This window comes from Amaranthus tricolor, chromosome 5 (assembly GCF_026212465.1).
Source record: "Amaranthus tricolor cultivar Red isolate AtriRed21 chromosome 5, ASM2621246v1, whole genome shotgun sequence".
Taxonomy (NCBI): Eukaryota; Viridiplantae; Streptophyta; class Magnoliopsida; order Caryophyllales; family Amaranthaceae; genus Amaranthus; species Amaranthus tricolor.
This window is the reverse complement of record NC_080051.1, coordinates 29,144,994-29,162,288: the sequence shown is the minus strand read 5'-3', so window position 1 is coordinate 29,162,288 and position 17,295 is coordinate 29,144,994. Positions and strand designations below refer to the sequence as shown.

General features: G+C 31.3%; 3 protein-coding genes across 4 annotated transcripts in view; all 3 read left to right on the top strand.

Moving 5' to 3' along the window:
• The first annotated feature begins 105 nt into the window (after positions 1-105).
• Positions 106-4,283, top strand: LOC130813361 (probable pectinesterase 15). The gene is made up of 5 exons (XM_057679191.1): positions 106-529; positions 1,408-1,579; positions 1,854-2,060; positions 2,774-3,024; positions 3,777-4,283. The coding sequence occupies exons 1-5, from the start codon at positions 129-131 to the stop codon at positions 3,985-3,987; spliced, it is 1,242 nt and encodes a 413-aa protein (XP_057535174.1). The 5' UTR covers positions 106-128; the 3' UTR covers positions 3,988-4,283.
• A 1,908-nt stretch (positions 4,284-6,191) lies between these two features.
• LOC130813865 (60S ribosomal protein L39) lies at positions 6,192-7,143 on the top strand. The gene is made up of 3 exons (XM_057679764.1): positions 6,192-6,332; positions 6,442-6,545; positions 6,900-7,143. The coding sequence occupies exons 1-3, from the start codon at positions 6,330-6,332 to the stop codon at positions 6,946-6,948; spliced, it is 156 nt and encodes a 51-aa protein (XP_057535747.1). The 5' UTR covers positions 6,192-6,329; the 3' UTR covers positions 6,949-7,143.
• A 5,458-nt stretch (positions 7,144-12,601) lies between these two features.
• Positions 12,602-17,295, top strand: part of LOC130813222 (protein SHOOT GRAVITROPISM 6) — a 39,910-nt gene continuing 35,216 nt past the window's right edge. The window contains exons 1-5 of one of the 2 annotated variants that reach the window (XM_057678999.1): positions 12,602-12,831; positions 12,930-13,020; positions 13,106-13,160; positions 13,260-13,391; positions 15,355-15,426. In XM_057678999.1, coding sequence (XP_057534982.1) covers positions 12,663-12,831; positions 12,930-13,020; positions 13,106-13,160; positions 13,260-13,391; positions 15,355-15,426 — 519 coding nt within the window. In that variant the 5' untranslated portion in view covers positions 12,602-12,662. Of the gene's footprint in view, positions 12,832-12,929; positions 13,021-13,105; positions 13,161-13,259; positions 13,392-15,354; positions 15,427-17,295 lie in introns of those variants that run through there. The other variant, XM_057679000.1, reaches the window with a different exon arrangement.

The following is a 17,295-nucleotide window of genomic DNA, read 5'->3' as shown; positions in this document are numbered from 1 at the left end:
CCTAATTGAACTCCAATCTTGTACGCTAATCACCCTACTTTTTTACTTGATCACATACTATAAAAACCCATCATACCCTTTATCATCATATTGATAACCTATCACAATCACATATTTATATCCTATCTATGAAACTCAAAAACATCTCCTTTTTATGGCTCTTTTCTTTTATCATTGCATTAATTTCCATCATATTTTCCATTTGGTTAAACATTTCTACCTCCAACTTACCCTTTGTAAAACAAGACATTTTTGAGGATTATAACCTCCTAAGGATTTTGAAGCATAGCATTTGGACAAGCTATAACCACGACCAGGACCATGACCATAGGAGAGCAATAAAGGCATGTGAATTAGATGATTCAAAATGGATGTCTATGTTGCCATCCTTATACCCAATATCTCTTACTTTAACAGTGGATTTACATGGTTGTGGAAACTTTACTAGTGTTCAACAAGCAGTTGATGCTGTACCAGATGTTATTAGCTCTTCTTACACTCATATCATTATAGCTTCTGGTCTTTACAGGTCAGTCTTAACTAATTAAAGTAACCAAATCACATTAGAGCACTTTTATGCTAGAAGTGTGAATACAGTATAGGCATTTCTCGTATATCTGACGCTTAATATTCCACTTTAAATGAAGTGTGTTTGAGATTCAAACTCGTGAATTTTTTATTATATTGGCTCTGATAGCATGTTAAGGAACCTTATCAAACCAAAAACTTAAACTAATGGTTGAGTCCCAAGGATATGTCATATATTCGAACACAGGTTCTATTCCAAATTGAAAGTTTCATGTGCTTATTAATAGCACCATTATAACTAAAGGCTTAAGTTGAGTGTTGTTATCTTTAAGTTTGATATCTTTAACTCTCACACCTTCACACAGGAGCCTAATCCTTAGATTTGTAAATACAATATATATATATATATATATATATATATATATATATATATATATATATATATATATATATATATATATATATATATATATAAATAGAATCATTTTAATTCTCAAGAAAAAAAATAATATTTTAAATTTAAATTTTTTTTATACATGTAATATTTATTTAATTCTCAAAATTTGAAAGGATTGATTTCCTCTCATGTATATAAATTTCTTCAACCTTATCTTTATCATATTATTTTAAATATATGAAAAAAAATTTTGAATAGCAATGAAATGAGATATTTTGTTTTAAATGCTTAAAGTTTTTATTTTGTCCTCCATCAAATTTATTATATAATAAAATAATATATTTACTAATTAAAAACATTTATTTTTCTTAATTCTCATGAATTTTAACTTGTGAAAATAACTCTATGAAACGGAGAGATGGGTGGGAGCAAAATTTGAGATTAATTAAAGTTAATTTGATGAATTATAAAAATGATGGCAGGGAGAAGGTGATGATTAATACAAAGAAAACCGAGATAATATTGGAGGGTCAAGGATACCAAAACACAATTATATCTTGGAATGATACTTCTAAATCTTCCGGAAGCACAGCCAATAGTGCTTCATTCACCGTTTTTGCGCCTGGATTTATAGCTTTTAACGTTAGCTTTCAGGTATATATTCATTCCACTCTTATCTTTGCGCTTCATTCACTATTTTTAATTTATCGATTTGGAATAGACCATTTGTTCGAGTATATAAATATATTATGTGGCCTCAACCATTGATCTCGCCTCTTTTAAAGCAGAATATTTAACATCAAATATGATATATAATAGATGCTGATATTTTAACTATCAGCTTAACTTTTTAGTTGAGTTGATTCTTTGACGCGATCCAAAAACATTAGTTGACATGGGAAATATATATATAATAATTGGAGAACAGAATACAGCTCCACAACCATCTCCAGGAGATGAAGGAGGGCAAGCAGTAGCAATGAAAATATCAAGTGATAAAGCTGCCTTTTATGGTTGTGGCTTTTATAGTGCTCAAGATACTCTCAATGATGATCGTGGCAGGCATTACTTTAAAGATTGCTACATTCAAGGTTCCATTGATTTCATCTTTGGAGACGGTAGATCGCTCTATGAGGTATTAAATTTTAATATTTTTTAATTTTAATACTTATTATTCATATATATTTTAAAATAATTTTAATTTAACATTCTTACACTATTTATGAAAATCTCAAATATTTTCAACTAATTTTATTTTAATGTATTTAATGTGTGTAGCCCACTGCCCTCGTGTTTTTTTTACTGGTTTTTTTATAGATTTTCTAACGCTTATGATTCTCACTTTTCTTTGTTCACTACATTATTCAATAAAATAATATTTTCATAATCTATAAAAATTAACTTTTTTTCGAATAGAACCTGAAGTTGTTTCTTGCTACCTCTCTTTCTTTCCTTCAGCCTATCCAAAATCTATGTCCATGGACTAGTAAGGGTAAAGCGGGCTACCGCTTAGGGTCTCAAATTTTTTAAGATCCAAAAAATATTTTTTCATATACAAAATTAATATTAATTTGAATTAAATTTAATTACAATTTATATTTTTTGTTATGACATATGATTTATTAGGAATTTTTATAAAATATTTAAAATTTCTAACAATACAAAAAAAATGAATATTATATTATTATTTAATCCTTAAAATTTAGAAGATCTTTATATTTTGCTCTAGAGCACAAAAATAAACGAGACGATCCAGCCAAGATCATACATGTACATCGGTACATATCTATTGATGAGACAACATCAACAATAGTTTAATATATGTTATGTATTTCCTTAATTTTGTAGAATTGTACCATAAACTCAATAGCTCAAGAGAGTACACAAGGAGTTGATGGATCAATAACAGCACAAGGAAGGCAATCAAAAGAGGAAAACACAGGGTTTTCCTTTGTGAATTGCAATATAATTGGAAGTGGTAGAGTTTGGCTTGGCAGAGCTTGGGGAGAATATGCTACTGTTGTCTTCTCCAACACTAACATGAGTGATATTATTTCTCCTGATGGATGGAATGATTGGAGAGACCCCTCTAGAGACACGTAAGCACTATTTTATATCTTTATTAATCATAAACCATTAATTGCGTCATAAATCTTAAATTATAGAAAAAAAATGTTTGGTTACAATAATTTAGAAAGTTTCATACTGCTTTTCTTAATAAATTCTCGTTTATGGCATTTCTAACCGTCCCTTAATAAACATTAATAATTAGTTTGTTGAAATTCGCTCATTAATAAACATTGATCGGTAGCATCCCAATCATTTACTCCTCTCTGTCGAAATTGCGAAATTTAATCTTAAAAAAATTCTCACATCCATATGTTTAATGTGTTAGATAGAAATAATATTTACATGTGAGGAAGATTTAATATTACTAAAATAATGGATTGTAAACTTCTATATAATACTTGGTGGATAATCCTCTTAATAGCATATGGTTCTGGGAAAAAGTAAACCTTATTAAATATGTATACAAATCAAAACTCCTTAATCGTGGGTTTGTGAGCTCGAGTCTATAGGTGGCTCGTGAGCGTGTCCCATGAATGGAATCACAAGTGATATGTAATGAATTAAAAAAGCCTAACATTGATTTATAGAACTTTGCCTATAAATACTTTATATTTAATTTTGATGTCAAATATTGTAAATTAGAGTAAGGTAACAGAGTTTATTGTAGGTCAATGAAAGCAACACTTTAAGAACATCATATCTTATATGAGTCAAATGTGATCTTTTGTGGTTTATATAACGGATTCTATTACTAATTTTAGCTTTGTGATTTTTTTAACAGAACTGTTTTCTTTGGAGAATATGGATGCATGGGATCAGGAGCAAGTGACAGTAATAGGGTTAATTATAGTAGGCAGCTAAAGCAAGATGAGGCTGCTCCATTTATGGATATTTCTTATATTGATGGGGATGATTGGCTTCTTCCTAATCCAAGCCTTTCATTGAACTCTATTGACATCAATAAACAAAAGATAAAATCTCTTGAGTTTTAAAATGTGCGTATACTGATGTAGAACTTCTTTTTGAATTTGCGTCATAATAATTAGAAAAAGTATAAATATTAAATTATATGGTGCAAATTTAAATAGACTAGAGTAGAAGTTTAGATGATAATGAAATAATTTGAATCATTGTTTGGTAGACATGATTTTATCGTATTTTGATGTTATGAGTTATTGATAAAGTATCTTGACATGCTAACGTTTTACATGGATTGTGAAAATTAATAAGATTAGCATATATATATATATATATATATGTAAAACAAAACTCATGCTTAATAATTGGATAATTATATAGTATAGCTATAAATTATGTATAAGTAGTTGGAATTTGTAATTTAATTTATCGTATAGTTTTTAAGTAATTAATCTTGAGATATGAAAGTAGTTTTTAAGTGATTAATCTTGAGATATGAAAGTTGACATAGGGGCAAAAGCATGGCAGATTTAGCGATGTCAATTGACATAACTTAAATTCAAAATAAAATCAAGTGCTATATAGTAAATATACGTATATGTAATATACCTTAGATGAGTTGGTTAGTATAGGCGAAAACTTGGTGTATGGTTTGGCCTTTTATGTTAACCATATCAAACCGTATTTAATTATGTTCTATAAGTCCAAATCTAAATGATATTTGTTCCAACACCGAACCGTATTTTGAAACATCAAACTAAATACAAATCGTACAAACCGAATGCAATATTTGTGTTTGTCAGCTGATCTCCAAAGAGACTGTCTCTTTGAGAGTCGTCTCTTAGGCCTAGCTTATTAAAGTTTAATTTCTACTTGTTGTATTCTTAATGCCTATTTACATCATCTTTAATGCGTACTTACATTATCCTTAATGCTTACTTGCAATATTCATAAATGCCTACTTACAATGTCCTTTAATGTTTACTTACATCATCCTTAGTGTCTACTTATCGTATTATTAATTCTTACCTACAATATTCGTAATGATCGTCGAGTAAGCGTGCAGTATTTACAATATCTTAAATACATACTAATAATATCCTTAATGCCCACACAAATAACGTACTATACTTTTTCTTTATAAACCAGTCTAATTATAAATAGTATCTCAAAACAATTTGTGTTTGTGAAATAAAACAAATCATGCAGACTCTTTAATTAAATATTATATGATAATGTCTAGCAAATTAAAGTCTTACATGAAAATGTTATTACTAGAACAATATTAAAGGTTAAATTTTTATTTTCTCTTTAATTTTTATTAATTGGGCTATTTAGCCTATATATCAAATGCGTCTTTCTAAAAGATCATCTCTCATGATAATTTGTGATTTCAATCGTCTTGGGACACATCGGATCTTTTTCATCATCAACGAACATTATGAGCATGTCTACAATTGTAGTAAAAACAAATAATTAGAGCAGATCGTGAGCAAAGGAAACATCAAAAACTCAATCGGTAAACACAAATTCTTGTATGAGACGGTTTTACCGTGAAACATGCCTTATATTTGGGTTAAATAGTCTAATAATAGAAAACTTTAGCTTATAGATTTCTTGTTTTGAGGTCGTCTCACCGTGAGATGGTTTCATACAAGACGGATTGGTTTGTAAACATTTTGTGTTCCAAGAGTTGTTCTATGAGTCTATTCCAGAAAATTTGAAACAATTAAGCAATTTAAACAAACAAAAAAAAGAAGCTTCGGGTAAACTTAATTCCAAAAATAAGCGTTTTTATGTCCGAGCTTAAGATTAGGTATGTTCATAGTTAATAACTGCGAACAAAAAAAAATTGGTAAAAAAAGTCAAAATTACTTATTCGCACTTAATAACTGCGAACAAAAGTGAGACATTGTCATAACGTTAGAAGGGACGGAAAAAAACATATAACTGCGAACAACCACGGATTCTACTTTTTCCCCTATCCCTTCGAACGTTATGACATTGTCTTTCTTTTGTTCGCAGTTATTAACTGCGAACATATCAAACCTTAAGCTTGGACATAAAAATGCTTATTTTTGAAATTAAGTTTACCCGAAGCTTATTTTTTTTATTTTTTTTGTTTAAATTATTTTAAATGTTTCAAATTTTCTCTATTCCATGGGCCAAAATACTCGTCTTTTTTTTATTTTTTTTGTTTAAATTATTTTAAATGTTTCAAATTTTCTCTATTCCATGGGCCAAAATACTCGTCTATATTAAGACATTAATAAAGGCCCAATGCCAAGTAAAAACCCTTCTATAAAGTCTTCATAGACCCCATTTTCGGTCCTCTTTATTATCTAGGGTTTTCGCACATTTCTCTCGTCAGCTCTCGCAACCCCTCGATTCGTCATCGGCGCTTCAGCATACAACCATGGTATTTTAATGGCGTCTCTATCTATCTTCCTTTATACCTCTTCAATTACTTTCAATTGTAAATCTGTAACCTAATTATCTTACATCTCTTGATCTTTCTTCAATGGCAGCCGTCACACAAGACTTTCAGGATCAAGAAGAAGCTTGCCAAGAAGATGAGGCAGAATCGTCCGATTCCATACTGGATTCGTATGCGTACTGACAACACCATTAGGTTTGTTAACTTCGTGAATTTTAATTGTTGCTTTTCATGATTATGTTCTTTGATTTTATTTGACGATTGTAAATACCATCCCTTTTATTTTTACTTGATTTGTTTTGGTTTTTGAACTACGCAACAAAATTTGACCTTAACTAGCTACTAATCTATAAAAGTTTATATTTAAGTAGTCGAGATCTTGATGGTGAATTGTTGTCGATACATAATCTCAATATATAAACTGTTTTTGATTTTCTTACTTTTTGATAATCGAAGATTTTTGGGAAAGTTGGGTAAGAAAACGTGAAAAAATTTATAAAATTGAGGGCGTTTATTTCTAAATTACTTGGTTACTGTGATACTTGTCAGGTACAATGCGAAACGCAGACATTGGCGCCGTACCAAGCTTGGATTTTGAGGTGTTTCTCAAATTTCAGCAGGTTTTCTTAGTATTTACAGTTGTAGTTCTGAAAGGGATCGTGTTTTGATTTGATAGTACAATGGTAATACTACTAGTTGAGTTTTTTTTTTTGGAAGTCTGAACTTCATGTAATGAAATGCTCTTTGGAGCAAATTTTTACCTAATGCAACTGTTTCGTTTCGTTTCCCTTCATTTTTTTGTCAGTTTTGATGCATAAGATGAATTTACATTACCGCTTATGTGTCTTGTTCAATTGAGTTTTTAAGTCTGCCTCTCGAGTGTATGTTCTGGTAATTATAGAATGCTAATTTTGTTATTTGATCATCGCTGTTACCCAATATAGCTTCAGAAATGATATTTTTTTCTTGGGATAGAACTTCTTGTTTTATTTTCTGTGAGCCCTTTATATTATGCCACAAACAATAAACTATGAATAAATCCGCCTGTGAGTGCCATTACTATTGACGCTGGATAGAGTATGAAGGCTGAGCGGTAGAGTGTGACAACTAAAAGCTACACCCCTCCCATGATCATGATCTATGAATGTATGTTCAATTATATTGAAAGGCTCCACTTATCGAATTTGATGCTTAGAAGTTTTTGGTGAGCTATGTTGGAATGGTTAAGTGCACCTTATTATTAGAACTCGAGGGTGTTTGGTATTTTTATTTTACTGGAAAGGGAAAGGAATCCAATAAAAAAGGTAAGGAAACTAATTGTGTTACTTTAAAAAGTTGTTTGGTTTAGTAAGTAATGTAACCAAATCCTTCTAGTTATTGTTATTCATGAGCTTTTTCAATTAAGGGAGATAGATGAATTTTTGTTTCCACTAGTTCATAAGGAGCAACAAAGTAACGGATTTCAATACTCCATAATAACTGACTATTACTTCGCATCAAATAAACAAGTTGAAAGGGTATTCATTAATTGTTTCTGTTACCTACTTGAAATTTTAGCAAACCAAACATCCCCTTAATACGCAGTACTGCACTGCTGTTGAGAGAAAATGGGAGCATGTTGAACATTTTTGATTTGCTTCGTAGGTATTTTATATTGTGGTGAGTTTTGCATTGTTGTGTAGTATGTTGTACTCATGAATAGTCATGTCAGGATGTGGTTTTTGTTAAAATGTACTTCAAATTGAGCAATTCTGCTCTTGTGACTTCTGTAAGATTAGATTGATTATTAAAATGGTGCACTCCCTTTTAGCACAGGATAGTATAGCTCAAGTTGAGGTATTCCCGCAATCTTCACTTTAGAGCATTAGCAATACCCATTTGCCTCCCTATATATATTTGTATTTTCATGTAATAATAATGTATAACTTTTGAAGTTATATATCTTGTATTTGTTTTGTAATTAATAATTAATCAATTTGTAATTATTCATGGGCCAAAACTGCCATGAGCCGTATCGTGATTACGCACGCTATATATTGCTTGCGGCTGGAGTGAATCTCACATCTCCGGTTCATTTTTTGTGTCGTGTTGGGCTATGACACGGGTCGTGGCGTGTAATAACTAGAACAAATGATTTTTTTTGTTAATCAATACCTACTAACTTCGAAATATTAGCCTAATGGAACCTGTAGACGCATTTGTAAACCTAATAAAATCTTGTGTTCTTGTATGTTTTTAACATTGCATTTCATTTTATTACTTGCACAATTGTCTAGATCATTTGGTACGCCTTCAAGCCCTTGATTTTGGCTTGATCATTGCTTCCACATCTCCACTGCAAGTCTCCAATTATAACAATTTTAGCATTACATTCTTACAGATGATTTCACGAAGAAGATTTGGTGACGTTTAAGTATGTAATGAAAGAAAGAAGGTTGTGATTTGTGCAAATTTTAACCTGAGAAGCTGATAAATTAGTGGGTAAATAATCTGGAAATTTTGACCCATGACTTAAAAATAATTCAATCCAACCGACCTTTTTTACATGTTTGGTTGAAACCTTTTATCAAAGTATGGTTGCAAAGAAATTAGCGGAGATACACTAGGCAAAGTTACGCTGGACTACTGTTGGGAAAAAATATTTTCTAAGAGTATGTGTTTGTAAACCAATGATGTTAAGAACAAATTACTCCAATATTTTCCATATCACTTTAAATTTGCTTCAAAGAAAAATTTAAATAGAACTTTTTAAATGTGTTATAATGAATTTAAAAGGAAATAGAAAGAAAGAATGATCATGGACCTGATCTAGATTAAATTTGACTGATTTAGCCCTATACAAATTTATGTTTTACGGAGTCAGACTAATACTTGGGCTCATAGGGTCTAAGAATTTTAGACCCAAAGTCATAACCCACGGATTTGAAGGTTTATAGTCTTTAGTGGTTTTTAAGCGAGTTTGAAGTCAATTCATACTATTTTTATATTTTAAGATGTATAGAACTCAAATGGCTCTATAGGCTGTATATAGGTTAAGAATAAATTTAAATTAATATAAAAATAAGTTTGAAATAATTCTAAAATTCATTATGAGTTGGATTATGGTTTGAGTCTACGACGGATTTGAGATGGGTGACGCTGAACCTAGATCCAGGCCCATTTTTCGGACCATAACCTTGTTTTTATAGGCCTAGCCCTGTAATCTTATTCATCTATACGAAGTATTATCGCCAGTAATTTGTTAAACCTTTTTTCTATAGCTCAAGTACTCTTACTGTCTGTCTAATCGAACAGAAGAATTAAATAAATTTTATAGAGCAAGTTGAGATGATCAGAAGATATTCAATCAACCCACGAGACATGCTTCTTTGATTGTCTTTGCCAAATTGTCTCTGCATGCTGTTTGCTATTCTGTTGTGTACATGTTGGAAGCTTGCAAAATGACTTTATCTCAATTAATTGCCCTTTCTAATTTCTAACAATTCGATTTTGATAGCTACAAAATATGGGCCGTTATAAGAATGTGTAAAGTGTTTGAGTACATGACTCAAAATGAAGGGACCTCAAACATAGGTTTACTTGCTTTTTCGGGTATAGGATAACCCGGAGAAAAGAGAAATTGAAGGATGAGATAGTAAGAAATTAAGAATCTTACACAACTTTTTCCGGAAGATAGTGGTGTTATAGTAACATTTAATTGTTTATTTATTTAATATTTATCATTGTAAAACTACTTAACTACCCTTTGACTTACCAATTGACCTTGACTCATAGTCAAGGGGCTTTATGACATGCTGTTCAGCTTAACCAACAAGTAACTTCTTAAAACCCTAAAGTAACTACCCACTCATCATAGTGACTAATTATTTCCTCTTCACAACTACCATGATACCCATGATGTTCAACTTATTCTCTGCAATAACCGCTTCTTCATCCTTATAAATAGAAGTTGGCATCCCTATTTACAACCCTAAGAAACAATACCATACCGAAACTTTGCCAAAATCTCTACTCACCATCTTCATCAACACACCCAAAATATAAACAACTAATATCCTGATATCTACATTCTTGCGTTCAATTTTGTTATCATTTATTCATTGATCTCTCATCTCCGATTTGACTTGAGCATCGACGGGGTTTTCCAGGAGATCACCACCCGAATAAGGCTAACGTGTTGTGTTGCAAGACTTCAGGTTAATTCTACAGAAGGATTACATCTCACTTCCACTTCATTGACCGTTGACTTTGATAACACTTTCACTTCAGGTATTTCAAGTGTCTCTTACAGTTCCTCGTTTCACAAACCAAAACAAGTGGTATATACTTCAACTGTAACAAGACTTGACTCTCTAGTTAACAATTTTTGCTTTAGTTCAATTACTTGTGTTTAGACTCTGAAATTTTATAAAACTTGCTAATAACAGAGTCTTAAAAACTATGTATTTTTCTTTGCCCCTAAATTTACGAAACTAGTCTTGATCTAAATATTACCAACATCATCTAAACATTATGTATAAACATCCCTTTTCGCAATAAACTCTCTTATCTCAGTTTCATAAAACCAATATAAAAATGACTTTTTTTTTATTGAATTAACTCTCATTCACAATGTTAACTCCTTCCTTATTTCTTATACCCATTCCCTTCCTCATCCCTCAAAATTATACCAGTCCGCTATTACTCTCATATTGTTACATGTTCATTAAATTTAGTGAAAATACTTCATTAGGTTATCCAAACGACTTACAAATTTAATTACCTAAATTAGTTTGAAGACTTATCTATTTTAACTAGATGTTTATTGAATTTCAATTAGCAATTAAAGCTTAACTACATTTCAACTAATGTTAACTACACTAAACAGATTAACATATTATATTATCTTTTTATTGCGTTTGGTTAGGTGTAGAACATGGTGAAACTAATGCCAAGAAATAATAGCCAAACTTATTAGATATCTTGTCATAGAATCTATTTTCACAAAACAACACTAAGAAGTTTGCCTAATTAATTCTATCTAAATAGTGGAATGTATGTGAATATGTGATGATAAGTGTAACATAGGTGTTCCCAATTATTGAACGTCTTGAAGTTAAGTGGATGGTGTTTTGCATACAAACCTTTCCCTAGGGTAAACTTCCTCTTGTCAAAATATATGAAAAAAGTTAGATATCAATCATCTATCCTATTCAAAATTGGATGGGCAAGTTTTGAAAGATCGATAAATTTATTATTAGATTTGCACAGGAAAAATCTACTTAACAGCTGATGGTTTTCAAATAAATTTATTAGACTTGTACATAATAAGACTTATACAAAAGGATAGTTGACTGGACACAAACTCGATGAGATTTTATCTTAATACCAATTGATAATAAGAGTAGTCCATTAAGTTTATATGTTAATTAACTTCTCCCTTATTTTTTGATATGGAATCACATATGACTTATTTATCCAAAAAAATATGCAATCAAATTGACTACACTTGATTGGATTTGAGTTGCCATTAAAGGATGACTCGGAATGATAAATTAGTAGCTAAATCTAACACATTAGTACTTCCTCTTTCACTTTGAATTTGCACTTAAACTTAAATGTTTATTAGTTTTCGAGTCTTACGATGCAAATTTAAAGGGACGGATGAAGTATATAACAAATTGTGTTGGTCTTTACTCTTAGCCTTTTGTACAATCACTAAACAAAATCAAGATATAACTATAATTGAAAAAAAAATTTCATTTTTGATAAAAACAATATCATAATCAATATATGATCGTAAATTTGAAATCATCATATCATATATATACAATACTCCTATAATAAAAGAGTTGTAAAATGTTAAATGGCATCTTCAAAGGAATTCGCCAAATAGGGCGTTATTACAGGTTATTAACTACTGCCTACTTGCATGACATTACTTCTTCCAACATGATTAAGAAATCATTTTTCAATTTTATTATATTAAGATTCCGATGAGAATAAAAAGTGTCATTTTTTAACTTTTGCAATTCTAATGAGAATATTTGTCACAAATTATACATTGTCATATAAAGTTTTAAAAAAATTTGTCAATTACAATTTTAGTATTACAGCTTAGTTTTTGAAAAAATTAAATAGCCTCAAATTTCTATATTGAATTAAAATTACATACTATCTAATAAAATAGTGCGATACGTGCTTAAAGATTCGTGGAATGTTAATTTTAATAATATTTTATATTTATATGTAATTATGATACAAACAAATTGGTGCATTTGGGATCTCTAAAGTAGAAGTATATCTCAAAAATGTTGATGTTGTGGGTTCGTGATGTTTGATGTACATATACTCCCATGTTCCATCCCAGTTACTATAAACATTTTTACACGCCAGCTCAAAAGTCTACTTCCTCTTCCACCTCATTCTCGCTTCCTCTCCCTTTCTCTCTCTAATGTCAAAATGGCCTCATCATGTTCCGGCAGTTCAATTCCCGCTCCCGGTACTCCCAATCTTCTTCCAATTTCAATCACAATAGAATTTCAATCCAATTTTCCAATCCATTGATCATAATTTGCATTTTCATGTCTGTTTCTACAGAAGCTGTACAGGTTTTAGTATCGTTGCTTGCCGATGAATCCTCCATGGTTCGACAAGCTTCCATGGCCTCTCTTAAAGACATTGCCGCTCTGTACTTTCTCCTTCATTCAACTTTTTTTTGAATTTTGTTTTCTCTCTGCTTTTGGTCGCTCAATTTTACTCCCCGTAACTTGTAGGAACCCTCTCCTGGTGCTCGATTGCTGCGCCGCTGTTTCACGAGGCGGTCGTCGGGTATAATTTCGTGATTACATAATAGAATTTTTGTTGATTATGATGAATGTTGAGTGTAAATTGGTTGTTTTGTTTTATTATTGGTGAAATTTTTTGCAGAGATTTGGTAATATGGCTGGTTTATTTCAAGTGATGGCGTTTGGTGTTAAAATTCTTGATAAAGTCGATGCGGATCATACATTTATGTCGAAGCTCGCGAAGATTGCTACTTCTGAGATGATCTCATCTAAGGTCATACTTGGACACTTTGAATTTTTATAAGCTTATGTAATTAATGTACTTAGTTGTTTTGCTTTTGATACGCGATTTAATTTCGTTTTATAAAGGTTCTAGTTGGTAATTTCATCTGCTGATGCTAAATTACTATTAAATGGTTTGACTGGAACACTAAATAGTTGTTAGTGTTTAGAATTTTTAATAACTTGAATTGTAGCAACTTTGTTGGAACTCTATGAACTGTTACTAAATTATTTTTCCATTACCGTATTGGCATTAATTGGCTCACTGGGCTTGAGGTCGGATGTGCACAACCTTACCTGGTGCTGTTTTTATGACCCTTGATACCCAATGTTATCCGCAACATCACACAAATAAGAATGTAATTGATTTAATAAGTCATTTAATTATTGTCCATTATCCATTATAATTCAAATTCAAAGAATTAAAAATCTTTGGTTCCATCAAGAATGGAAATTATAAACCATTAATGAGTGGACTTTTTAAAAAATTTTGAGGGAGGAGGGTGCTTGCTTGACTAGTGCAGGACATTATGTATTACTCCCTCCATTTCTATTTAGTGTCTCATTTGCTTTCGTAAGCTATTCAGTATACTAATTTAATCATTAATATCTCTATTTGTGCATTATTAAAAAGTATAAAAAGTTGAATCAAACATCATTACACTTGACTATGTTTTAACTTATATATTAAGAATAAATTATAAAATACATACTAAAAGTAATTGATAAATAGTCCAATAAAGCAAATGGGACACTCCAAAATAAATAAATGGATATATTTTACACGAAGCTCTTTCTATGTTTTTTTTAATCTTGATGATATGGGAGGTTTTTGGTGCTGTTTGTACTAGGATATTTGTCTCTATCACTCAAATGTGCTCGGATGAAAATAAGTTAAGCAGTTTGAAATATGAAGATGAAATACTTCATTTCTTTGTGATTCACAGAATCATTGGGGATGGTTCATAGTGGACCAAAATCCTAGTTTTAAAAGGTTCAAGGTGCTAAAGGTTTTTAGTTAGCTCTAGGTGTCATGTGAAGGCGCTAACTTTTGGGTGTGAGGGGCCTTATAACAGTAAAATATATGTTCAAAATCCTAAAAAAAACCCAAATAAATTCAAAAAAGAAGACAAATAAGAAGAGAGAACATACATGATGGGTGTTCGCATTAAATAATTTTCTCTTGAGGCTGAGACCATAAAACGTTGTAGGGCGCTTGCCTTTAAGCATTTAAAAGCGTCCACCTTAAGGAATCACCTTGGCCAACCTATCGCTTGCACAAGGGCACTAGCATTAGGGGAACCTAGGCTATCCTTCTAAAACTAAGACAGGTTATGCTAAATTCCTAGAAGTTGCTGAAGGCATAATACGTGGGTGAGGAAGTTTGTGCTGAAGTGAAATGTTATTCCATTAAATGCTATAGAGTCTACACGAGTCCTTTGTTTTACATTCCTATACGGTGTTTCTAGATGATTGGGCGTGAAGGCAAGCGGAAAGGGAGTACAAAAACATCCCATTAAGCCTATGTAATTCATAGGACGATAGATTCATTTTTCTGTCTGGATATTGTCTTTCAAAATCTTGTTATTGATTTAGATCTTTCTATCAAGTTTGTACTTATAAATTTGAGAAGATTCTTGGATGGGTGTCCTAAAAGGGAGTAGCCTTGGTTGTATTAATGATTCAGGTGACCACTAAGATATTACGGTACATGGGAGTGATATAACTCCTAGCATGTTTTAGTCCTCAAAATGTTTGTTAGATAACAACTTGTTTACGTTTAACAAACTGTGCGGTGAACATTTAGATTGTGTGATTTTTTATGAAAAATAATTGAACATCATTGTCTCATCTTTTCTCTAGGGCCAATGAAGGTTGAGTTTCATTTCCTGGTGTATGTCACATCATTTGTAAATTCAAATCGATCAATCAAAATGGCATTGAATTTGTTGCAGGAAATTAATTCTGACTGGCAGAGAGCTGCTTCAGCATTGCTTGTTTCAATAGGTTTGCATTTCCCAGATTTGGTAAGTTTTTTATTTTTTATTTTTAATGTTGTTGTTGTTGTCAATTGATGGCTCGATAGCATAATTTTTGTGAAACATGGAAGTAGTTTGGCACCAATATTTGATTTTGATATGGAGATTTAGATAAGGAAGGTTTAGCCTCAAACCTTTTCTCTAATTTTGTAAACCTGGCTATATGTCCTTGATGATTGTTAATGTTAACTATCTTACACCAATGAATGAATTGTGCTGGATAAGAAGGCTTATGACCTTTTGTTTTTCATGTGGTGGGAACCTTTCAACGTATACTTAATTGGTAGTGGGCTTTGTAAGAAAACGTAGGAAATGGATGCATTTCTATGTTCTTTGATTTTGATCTTCCGCCTCAAAATATTATGTATTTGGAATAATAAATTTCTATTAGAAAGGGCCAACAAGTTCAAATAAGCTTAGTGTTGGAAAAATAAGTTCAAAATGATAAATTATAATAACAATACGTTTTTAAAAGCTCAAATTTCTGCTATCCACTTTAGAATCTTTATTAAATTAAGTCATGTTCTTTAATTGGTTAATTAATTTAGTTAAGTTCAGATATGGGAGAAATTAACATGATCACTTCAAGGTTTACTCCAGAGGATTAAGCCTATAGGTCATTCTTCTAGTGTCATTTTATTGTTGTTAAAATGAGTTGTGTTTAGATCATTTCCTTTCTCCCTACAATACTCTTACGAGTTTCAAAAAATTTCAGTTTTGTTGATCTAGTTGAGAGTAGTTTCACCAAGTTCAAACAAGTTGCAATGAGGGCTATTTAAATTGGCTCAAAGAAGTCGACTTCATGTGAGGATAACTCATCTAAGTGAAAGTCATGTAAAGAAAAAACATTGTCAACCTTTTGCTCTTTTCTAATGACACTAATTCTTTCCTTGCCTTTCCTTTTTGGAACCTAATGAGAGAATTTTTTTGGATGGGTTAGTTTGAACAAGAAGAAAAATATGATAACTTTTTCACTAAAGTTGATCATGTTTGGCTTGCTTTTTGTTCTCACCTATCTTGTCTTAATTCTAATCTGTTTATTAAGTGTGGTGCCTCTAGCGTTCCTTTAATTTGGATTTTTTTATCAAGCATATGGTTATGGATGACTTGTAGGAGAGGTATATGAGGGAATTATGTCATTACGGTTAATTTAGCAAGTTGGGATGTGTTGATCCAACAGTTGTCTACAGAGTGCTGGAATGACCTATAGTAATTGAGATTTAAGAGTAAGTAATTTCTGCACAAAATTGCTTTGCAGTGCACAAACAGTGCAAATATGTTGATCTCGATCTAGTTAGGAATAAATAGAGAATTTTTTTTGCGTGATCTAGTTCATCTTTTTACAGTCTATGTTGTGTAACAAATTACAGAAGTTAAAGAATTAATTTGACTAGAAAATTTGTGTAGATTGGTGATTTTAATTCAATCCAGGTGTAACACTGTTGGATTTTCTCCCCAATGCAAATCAAAGGGAGGATGTATGGAGAAAAGATGACGAGATACTGTTTTTGACTTGAAAATTGCTATTAATATACTGTTTAGCTCTCTCAATCATTTGTAACTTGCTCAAAGATAACGTAAATACCTATTTTCCATTAGCCCATGAATTAGACATAAGGATGATGATGCAAAACTTATTGCTTTGTTGTTTCTTTTTGCATGCTTCCATCTTTATTCACATCTCACGATGCAGCTGGTGCTTTTCTTTTCCGAAACTTAACTTTAGAAGTGATATCCTTAAGTGGAGGTTGGATGAACTTGCAGACATAATCATTGGTCAGATGGAAAACATATTAGTGTGCCTCAATACAAAATATCAACATTTGGTTGTAGGGTTGTGGAATTGAAATGAGGTAG

What these genes read in the sequence shown, in the direction of transcription:
- LOC130813361 (XM_057679191.1), top strand. Translation starts at nt 129, where the DNA reads ATGAAACTCAAAAACATCTCCTTTTTATGGCTCTTTTCTTTTATCATT. An exon ending in ACGGTAGATCGCTCTATGAG is followed by an intron (nt 2,061 to 2,773) that starts GTATTAAATTTT and finishes TTAATTTTGTAG; the next exon opens with AATTGTACCATAAACTCAAT. An exon ending in AGAGACCCCTCTAGAGACAC is followed by an intron (nt 3,025 to 3,776) that starts GTAAGCACTATT and finishes TTTTTTTAACAG; the next exon opens with AACTGTTTTCTTTGGAGAAT.
- LOC130813865 (XM_057679764.1), top strand. An exon ending in CGTACTGACAACACCATTAG is followed by an intron (nt 6,546 to 6,899) that starts GTTTGTTAACTT and finishes GATACTTGTCAG; the next exon opens with GTACAATGCGAAACGCAGAC.